This window comes from Polyergus mexicanus, unplaced genomic scaffold, assembly GCF_030449975.1.
Source record: "Polyergus mexicanus isolate NDT 795.1 unplaced genomic scaffold, iyPolMexi1.0 SCAF_14, whole genome shotgun sequence".
NCBI lineage: Eukaryota > Metazoa > Arthropoda > Insecta > Hymenoptera > Formicidae > Polyergus > Polyergus mexicanus.
In genome coordinates, this window is record NW_027223334.1 from 2,290,847 (window position 1) to 2,300,732 (window position 9,886).

A 9,886-nucleotide genomic window follows, 5' to 3' on the forward strand; every position below is an offset into this window, starting at 1 on the left:
ATTTGTCGGTTTTCAAATAATGTTCTCCAGCTTATAAATACACACGCATAAATACGGCGCACAGCATGAACAGTCGCTCACATCGCGAGTCGCAAATAGCCGTCTTCTCGAGATAGTGATCAGAGGGGGGTAGAGCGTCCCCCGTCGTTTTCATCGGGTATATAAGACCGGGGGCTCGCAGGAGTACGGACCCGCCGACAGGATTCTGTATATAGTCCCGGTGTAATATAGGGTGTGTTTGTGCGAGATATTATTCCGGGTGATGCAGTGCGAAGTGTCCTCTTCGTTTTCGTCGTCGTTATCGTTGTCGTAACTGACAGACACGATGGTTCGTCGCGGGATTATTTACTCGTTGGTATGTCTTGCGGAGAAAAATTTCAACGTCTCTGCGTAACGCGCGTGAAAAAAATCGTTGTCCATTTTAATGCATATTCTACATATACATATATATTCTATATATACACCGAAAATAATTTTTTTTTTAATCGAACACATTTTGTTAATTTTAATTTTTTTTAGTTAAATAAAGATATAGTTTGTTTCCAAAAATATTAAATAAATTGTTATTTGCATGTAATAAAAATTATAATTTTTAAAATAAATTATTTAAAATTTTAATAAAAAAAAATAATTTATTTGAAGATAAAAAATTATTTATTAAAAGAAAGAAAACCTATGTTTTCGTTTTTTAAAAGAAATAATTTAATATAATAAAAATAAAAAATCAAATTTTTTTTATTTACAAATAAAAGCATATTTTGTTTTTATTTTTTATATATATTTTACTAATTTTAATATATTTGCTGCTTGATTAAAATTACGAATTTCTTTGCAAGTATTTAAATAAATTATTTTTTCAAGTGAAAAAGAATTTTTTTTTATTTAATACATTTTTTTAATGTGTTTATATATATATATATATATATATATATATATATATATATATACGTTTTATATATATTTTATTTTATTTATTAGCATATATATTTGTATTTTATTTTATTCATATACAATAGTTTAGTTTGCATTTAATATGAGAAGTAAACAATTTTAGAAACTTTAATTACCGTTATATACGTCATTCTAAAAAGATAATCTTTTATCGGAGACTAATCAAGAACATCATGATAATTTTTATAACATTTTGCAATAATAATTTTCTTTTTATTATAAGATACATATTATTCTATTTTTTAATTAACTTTGATATGGTGTTTCAACTCGATGTCAATTGCTATTTCAAAATACAATGCTTTAACTTTTTATTATATTTTTATGGAAAAAGTGGGATATGAAATCCATCCATAGTAAGATCCGGTATTGCGTTTCAGCAAGAAAGATAAGAGAACGTATGCGCACGCGTCGTTGCAAATTATATTTAGACGAAGTTCGTCGTAACGGGAAATGCGATTGGCTACCAAAATTCCCTGGATGTCGCATGCCATTCGCGGCCGATTACACGAACGGCGCGAATTGCTTGTTTTCGCGTTGGCCGCGCAACCTCGTTGCGTTGGTAACTCCGCGCTGCATTTGCATCTTTGTGGGAAAATATCACAGACTTCTATATAATACTAGATCGCTGACTCCCTTATACTGACTGAAAAATTGATCCCGAAAAGTATGTATTACGTATGAGAAGTAAACATCTACGCATGCGTGATCTAAATAGGAATCATGTGTATATGTGCTGTGTGCGCATGTGTGTGTACATACTTTTCGGGGTGTATTCGCCATGTATTCGCAAGAGTTAGCAGTCTAGTATTATATAGAAGTCTGTGGAAAATACACTACTGCATTAACTGAATCGTTTGCATCGCATAATGTGCGCCGTACGATCCTTCTTCTTCTCTGATATGGCTGGGAGACTTTCCGAAAGGAATTGTCTATACACCATTAACTAGGTATAGGTATTAAATAGGTTAATATATGATAAAGTAATATAGGTATTGGATAATATATGATAGGTATAGGATAATATATGATAAACCAATATAGGCATTATATAGGATAATGTGTGAAAACCTCTTTTTGGGTCATATGGGAGGATGGGACCCGAGCGGAATCGAACCTGGAATCTTTCGATTACCAGCTGCGACTCTACGCCCGGCGCCACGCATCGCCCCCCGCCGTAGAATCCGAATAAGTACCATAGTATGAAAAAATAGAGAAGTCTTGATAAATCGATGCCTCTCTAAAATCATGCGATAGATGCTTTAGGCTTATTTTAATTTTCATCGAAGCGTTAGAGCTTTATTAATCTTTTTAATTATTTAATGAATCTTTTGATTAATCTTTTTATATATTTAATTTAGACAGAGTGTCTATTCCCTGAAAAAACCTAGAAAACCTGGAATTCTCATGGATATCGTTTTTACCTTGAAAAATCAGGGAATTCTAATGCAATTTTATTCAAACTCAGGAAATTTGTTCAAAAATTCTTTCTTCGATCATCTTGTTTTGATATTGCAAGCATCGACAATCTGATTGGCCAATGATTGTGAATTATACGTTTCAAATATATTATAAATATATATCTTTTTCTCTTTGATTATATGTTTGTCATACCAAAAATACTGAATACACATTTTTTATTGTAATTCTAATAATTGATGATAAAAAATAAAAATATTATGCAAATGAAAAATGCTTATCTTATAAAAATCATTCAATTTTTTTCAGTACATTTTTTAATTTAATATTAAAAATTTAAGTGATTTATTTTTTCTTTGTATGAATGAAAAGTATTAGAAAACGCATACAAAAAAAAACTTATTTTAAAAAGTTCCATCTAAAAGTTCTCTAATTTTATTTGGAATTTTGAATAAATTATTTTAAAAATCAGGGGATTCCCAGGAAATTTTTTTTACAAACTTTGGATAGATATCCTGTTAGAGTTTTATTAATCTTCTTCTGAGCACATAAATTAACAATGCGCATGCTTTTTTCTCTTCTAATATCGTGTTAATTGCTGTTTAATCCGACAGGTAATGTTGTAACTATTTCTACAAATCTTCAATGACGCAATATAAACAACATTCTTTCCCGCTATTAACCTTTGCATTAAATTTCCTTTTCATATTTATATTTTCATGCTCGGAGAACTGATTAATAACAGCCGTTAGATTAATAACTCAAACGCTCAATCCTTTTGGGAACCAGTTACATCTTTCTCAGATAAAAGACACCGTTAAGCATCGGTTGTCTCTTATTATATACAGTGTGGCAGGGGTTGAGAGTTCATCTTCGTCGAAACGATGCGCGATTCCCAGCATCGTTCCTTTTAGACGCAGACGCGGGGCCCCGCGATTGCGTCTTCATAACCGCGAGGCCGGTTATCGGGCCCCGGAGCGTTCAAAACGCAGGCCCGGCCGACGGCCGGTCATCGATTAAGTAGAAAGTGTCCTTTTTCAGAGGGATCCACTACCATCATCATCACTGGACGCGACGAACACCGATTGCTGATTATTCAACGCGGCGCGCCGCATCGGTCGCGGGGTCATCCTCGATAATTCTCTCTTCGGTCGTTTGTAGATAGATATAGTTCATTAATTATCCAACCATTCAAAGACGAGGAAAGATGTTATTAGCTTGTCGATTCCCGAAATCGATTTTCTCGAGTAGTTTTCGAGACAAAAAGAAATTTATCCTACAATTCAAAAATTTATTTTTTTCACATATGTCTGTAATGCAACGCACTTCTCTTCTGATTGTTTATATATATATATATATATATATATATATATATAATTATTATTTATTAATATAATTACAACGGGGTATCTACACTCTGGAAAAACATGGAAAATCTGGAAGTCGCAGGAATTTCTTTCGTATCTGGAAAAGATCAGGGAATTCTCATGGAATTTTATTAGGAAATTCTCGGGGAATTTAAAAAAAAATTTTCTCTTTAATAATTTTGTTTTTATGTTGCAAATAGTCAGCCATCCGCCGATAGGCCAAGTTATGAATTATGTATTTAAAATATATTATAAATATGTATCTATTTCACTCTTTCTGTTTATATATATTCAATGTTTTAAGAAAATTTGAATATACAATATATATTCTTTGTTGTAATTTTTAGTAAAAAAGAAAAATATTATGCAAGTAAAAAATATTTATTTTACGAAAGCTTCACTTTTTTTCGACATATTTGCAAATGTAGCACGTGGAGCGTTAAGTGGCTCTATGTTTTTCTTTTGTACGAATGAAAAGCATTAAAAAATGCATACAATAAATAAACTTACTTTAGAAAATTGCACCTAAAGATCTTTAAAATAATTTCTTGACTTGAAATTCTTTTGAACAAGAATACCCTGGTAGATCAGGGAATTTTTTTACAAAATTTGAGTAGACACCCTGTATAATATTATGAAGAGAGATAATGTATATAGTGTTATTTATAAAATAGGCAGAATTAAGATTTATACATTTTATAACTGATGTGAAATTAAAATGAAATGAAAGTGAAATTAAATTCTCTCTTATAGATTTGGTGTTTGCTGTCATGCCCAGTGTGCTTTACCGACAAGCTGTCTCCGGATCAAAAGGCACCACTATTTGCACGCGGCTCCGGCGGTTTGATCCTGAAACCGCCCTTCGAAAGCGAGCAAAAGATCGCCGCGAGTCCACCGGTTTCCACCAATGTCATTAGCGAGGATGGTGTCGAGAGGAAGGAGATCGCCACTTTCAAACTTGTGGATGGCGAATTAGTCCGAGTAGTGGAAGGATCTTTCTCCTATAAGAGTCCCGAAGGGATCCCCGTTTCCGTTCAGTAAGTATATATCAGAGTTGGGAAGTAACGCGTTACTTGTAACGCCGTTACCGTTACAGTTATTTTTTTTCGGTAACTGTAACGGTAATGGCGTTACAAATTTTATTTGTAACGGAAAAAGTAACTTCGTTACATTTTTCGGTAACGAGTAACGAATTTACAGGTACTTTTATCGTTACTTTTTTCAAATTTTTTGATTTATTTAAGATATTATTCTTGCTATTGTGCGTGATAAAATTTTTATCTTAACCGTAAAGCCGTAAGCAAATCGACCAATTAGCATTCTTAAAATGTTGTAAAAATGCTTGAATGTGATTGATCAACTTATGGCTCTTGCAGACCAGTGCGATGACGCGACGCGCGATATCCAATGAGAGCTTTATCTTTTCGGAAAAGCAGAGCTCTCATTTACTACCAGTTCTAAGTACCTTGCAACGAAAATTAGAAAATCTCAATAAATCTGACCTTATAGATTGCCATTCATTAGTTGAAGCTATTCAGCAAGGTTTAAATAAAAGGTAACTTATTAATTTGATTAATACATATGTTATTTAATTTTAAATAAGGATTTAATTGAAAAATATTATTTTATTTTAAACTATTGATTCAAAAGTATTAATTTCAATAAAACAAACAATGTCGCTTAATTTACTATATTTGATTTTAAATTTCTTACAATATTTGAAACAAAAGAATTAATAATAGCAGCATGTTTACATCCAAAATTTAAGTTAAACTGGTTAACCGGAGAAAAAAGAAAACGTGCTGAAAATTACTTGGAGGATTTATTGGGAATCCGATCAACTGAAAATTCTTCAAAAGCTGGAAAATCTGACGATCACGATGATTTTTTCATTTTTGAGAAAAAAACGGTGCAAAATGAATCTGAACAAGAAGAATTGCAACGGTTTTTAAAATCAAATAATTGTAATATAGAAATGTTAAACGACTATCCAAAACTTAAAAAACTTTTTATTAAATATAATACAGCTCTACCAAGCAGTGCATCTGTAGAAAGAATGTTTAGCATCGGTGGCTCTGTATTAACACCACAAAGAGGGCATTTAAATGATGATACTATGGAGCAACAAATTTTATTCAAATTTAATAAAGAATTTCGATAAAATTTAATCATTTATTTTGTAATAAACCTTGAATGAAATCTTGCTTACAATTTTTTAAAAGTTTTTCTTATGCAAAATAATTTATTAGTTTGTATTGTAAAAAAGTAACGGAAATTGTAACGACTCGTTACTTTTTAGTAACTGTAACGGTAACGAGTTACTTTTTAAAATTAGTAACGAGTAACGGTAACGAGTTACTTTTTAGAAAAAATAACGGTAACGGTAACGAGTTACTTTTATAAAGTAACTTTCCCAACCCTGGTATATATTTTATATATGTTACCATGATGTAAGTGTTTTTCCAAGTTTAGAGCCAAAATTTTGAGCGCAATTGACACGTTGCGCTTAATTATTTTATTATTTATATAAATCAGACTTTATATATCTAAGTGTTTCTGATTGTAAGTTTAAATGGTTGTCAGCTGAATCTCAATGTAAGGTCAAAGTTCTTCGGATATTCGATTGCTAATTAAATTTTTTTAAACTAGAGTTTGGATTTGGATCAATAAATGTTGAAAATTATTTAAGAATGATACTTGAATGTAAGCCGATTAATTAATTATTCAAATTTTTGTTGTTATTGTTTGGCATTGGCAACTATTTTAATTTAGAAAATAAGATAATTCTTACATCTAATTTTAATAATGTCTTAATTAAAAACGCAGAAGCGTATATTTTCTCGAAGGAAGAGATAAGTAAGCATAACATAAGGCAATCTTTGCATTCGCTAGCTACACCGCTGACGAGAACGGAAACCGAGCTGGATTCAAGCTAGGCGCTGCTGCGACTGGAGAAACGGGACATCCCAGACTTCCGAGACCAGAAGGCATCACGCCAGCAAAAACCAACGTGGATCGGAGTTATCTGCCACCGCAATAGAATGATTCCAGCTAATCCTATAACTAAGACTGGCAAAGATAAATACATTCTCGCGTGACGCTATTTGATAGCAGGAAACTATATTTCTTGGCAATACTTTCTGTCTCAGCAGCCGAAATGATTTTATCTGAATAAAAATATCGAGGCATGAATAGTTTTTAAACTGTGACTAGATGAATTAAAGAAGAAAACGAGGTTGAAAGATACATAAAGGTACCTTATTTCTTGGCTGATTTTAATTAAACTTTATTTAATTTTGATATCTTTCTTGTATATAGATGCGCCTAAATATTTATTCCGACAAATTTTTAGAATTACGAGGAAATATAATCAACTAAATACTCATCAAGAAAGAATTATTTCGATATTAAGCGATATCGTTTTATTCGCCAACGCACTCATAAATCTACCGTTCAATATTTGGCGAACGTATTAATCTGTTAAGAGAAGATGCAAAATTAAAATTAGCATGCATGAATTTTTATAATATATATTTTTTTATATATTGTTACATTCGAGTCGTTTTAATCTCGTAAAACTAAACAAATTCTTTATTCTGAGTTTCCTATTTAATTTTCATTCATTTATTTGATCTTCCCACATTTTAAAACAAATTATACAAGCCCAATATAAATTTTACGCTTAAATGCGTTTCAATAATTTCATTTTATGCATACATGATCAAGTGGTAAATATATAAACATATATTTAGAAAACGGCATAAAAAAAAGAATTTATATTTATTGTTAAATGTTTTTTGAGAATAAAGAAATTTAGTTTAAAAATTTTCGACTGTATATAGACAAATAATCCTCTATATTGGTTGCAAAATATGTTACAAAAATAATATCATATTCTTTAAAAATATTTTTTAGAAAGGGTACACGTTCGATTTCTCACTTAAATGAATACTTGCGTCAATAAATGTTGCTATGATGAAATATATCATCTTCTAAATTATTTTAGCTATGTAAACACATATTTAAAAATATACATCTATATCTGTGTTGTGTATATTTTTTTATGTATATATATATATATATACCAATATAATAAGACAAGAATTTTTTAGAATTTATATTAAAATATCTTATATTTCTTGAACTATACGTGGCACTACAAACAATAAAAAATTATATATTGTACATATGTGTGCGTATGTGTATGATAAAGAGTATAAATTCCGAATGGTTCAGATATAATTTTAATTCTAATATTCTACTTACAAGTTTGGTTTCCAAACGATAAAAAAATGAGGAGTAGGAGAACCCAAACGCATTACATCGCAACGTAGGCCAAATCTTCTGGCCAGACTGTGATATATTATTAATAAAATTAATTCTTGGCCATATTTCTTTTTTAAGACCTATGCCAGAAATTATAATAGAGAAATTAATTAGAGCAAGAATATTTTTTTAAGATATAACAAATATATGGTCATGCTTATAGCATATAATTTGCCATAATTAAGTAAGTTATTATATATAATAATCTATAATAACTTACATTATCTATACACAACTTTGTGTTGGAAGACATTCCCCATTTGCATAGTTGAAATTTGCCAAGTATATATTTCTCGAGTGTGTCCATAATCTGCGTCCCTTCTGCTTCGTCCCACTGATTATTATCGATATAGCTGTTTTTCTAACATGAAAAAATTTCAACGGCCAACGAGAATATCGAATGATCTGGATGTTTTTCCCTGAGGCAATCCAGTACCTCTAATGCGATACTATCTAGTGATCCCTTTATGCTCGAGTAAAAGACATTCTTTTCGGGTTGAAGCCATTGTGCCGCCATAGTAACAATCCGTTTCAAAAGCTGATTTTTGTAAGATTGATTTGTGTATCTATACAACTTATTTCTCATCAAACATTGCCTCATATAGTGAAACATTTTTATCTTTCGGTTAGATCGCAACCAGTTCTTCTGAAAAATTTAGATATTAACTGTGCAAAAAATACATTAGTTTATGAAATTAATAACACTACAATTTGTATTGAGAATCCTATCGTGGAGATTGTATAAGCAAATTTTTAATCTCATCAATGAAGAAAGAATATTTTATAAAATTTTCAGGCTCACAAATTTTATCAAGAATGTTATTTATTGTATATTCTTTATTGATCCCTTATACAATTTTTACAGTTACAATTTTTAGTTTATAATTTTTTGTAATTTTTAGTTACAATTACAAGTTACAATTTTTCCCCTACATCTATACATTTTTTCCGCTCTTACACTAACGCTTTACACACCGTTTTTCTTTTTCCCTCTCTCTCGCTTTTCCCTCTCGCTCCTAACCCTCCCCTTCTCCTTTATTCTTACGCTCTTATCTCTAATGCTTTTTATACACACACACACTTTTCCTATCCTTTCTCTTTCGCTCTTCCCCCTTATTCCTGACTCCTAAAACCCTCTTTTGTCTCCTTCCTATTTCCCTTCTCCTTATCCTTCTTTCTTTCTCTGCGATTTTTCCTTCTTCCAGGGTCATGACCTTGACAACATATATCAAGGTCAAGGTCATACGAGAGGGGTCCCCTTCCCATACAGCACTGAAGCTTGCAACAACATTGCTGCAACATTGCAATATTGCTTATTGCAGTTTAATGTTGCAGCAATATTGCAAAGACATTATTTTACAATATAATTTTAGCAATGTTACAGCAACATTCCGAAAATATTACCAAAAAAGTATTCGATAATCGCTAGTTCATTCGTTTACCGCTATGCAGCGCATGTTGTTCTATCTATTCCGCATTTAATTTTTAGTCACGATGATTATATAAAGTTTACAAAGAGCGGCAAGTAAGATTAAAAAGATATAATAACTATTTTTGTTAGTTTAGGTCGTATAATGTGACCTCAATACAGAGGACTTAGACATATTGGACTAAGAATTCTTTTAACCGTTTGAGTGCGGCGAAGCGCTATCGCGCTTCACTTGTCGGGGAGCGCGATAGCACTTCTCTTGTTTTGTACCGAGAATGCGGTAGGGCTGCTGTTGGTTAGTATAATTTTCGCATCTATTGAGATCAGTTGTATTCATATCAAGTGCAGTTGTTATTCATTTCACTCAATTGTGGTTTTAGGATATATATAAGAA

At 31.3% G+C, this 9,886-nt stretch overlaps 1 protein-coding gene and 1 pseudogene across 1 annotated transcript; one reads left to right on the forward strand and one right to left on the reverse strand.

Moving 5' to 3' along the window:
• Nucleotides 1-1,781: 1,781 nt before the first annotated feature.
• On the forward strand, nucleotides 1,782-7,090 carry LOC138939415 (uncharacterized). The gene is made up of 4 exons (XM_070307176.1): nucleotides 1,782-1,901; nucleotides 1,996-2,151; nucleotides 4,491-4,774; nucleotides 6,630-7,090. The coding sequence occupies exons 2-4, from the start codon at nucleotides 2,011-2,013 to the stop codon at nucleotides 6,775-6,777; spliced, it is 573 nt and encodes a 190-aa protein (XP_070163277.1). The 5' UTR covers nucleotides 1,782-1,901; nucleotides 1,996-2,010; the 3' UTR covers nucleotides 6,778-7,090.
• A 909-nt stretch (nucleotides 7,091-7,999) lies between these two features.
• On the reverse strand, nucleotides 8,000-8,580 carry LOC138939506 (uncharacterized; annotated as a pseudogene).
• Between the last annotated feature and the right edge of the window lie 1,306 nt (nucleotides 8,581-9,886).

Bases quoted from the DNA above. Each gene is read 5' to 3' on its own strand.
- LOC138939415 (XM_070307176.1), top strand. From the start codon at position 2,011: ATGTGTGAAAACCTCTTTTTGGGTCATATGGGAGGATGGGACCCGAGC. The intron at 2,152-4,490 runs GTATGAAAAAAT...TCTCTCTTATAG, and splicing joins GAATCCGAATAAGTACCATA to ATTTGGTGTTTGCTGTCATG. The intron at 4,775-6,629 runs GTAAGTATATAT...TGCATTCGCTAG, and splicing joins GGGATCCCCGTTTCCGTTCA to CTACACCGCTGACGAGAACG.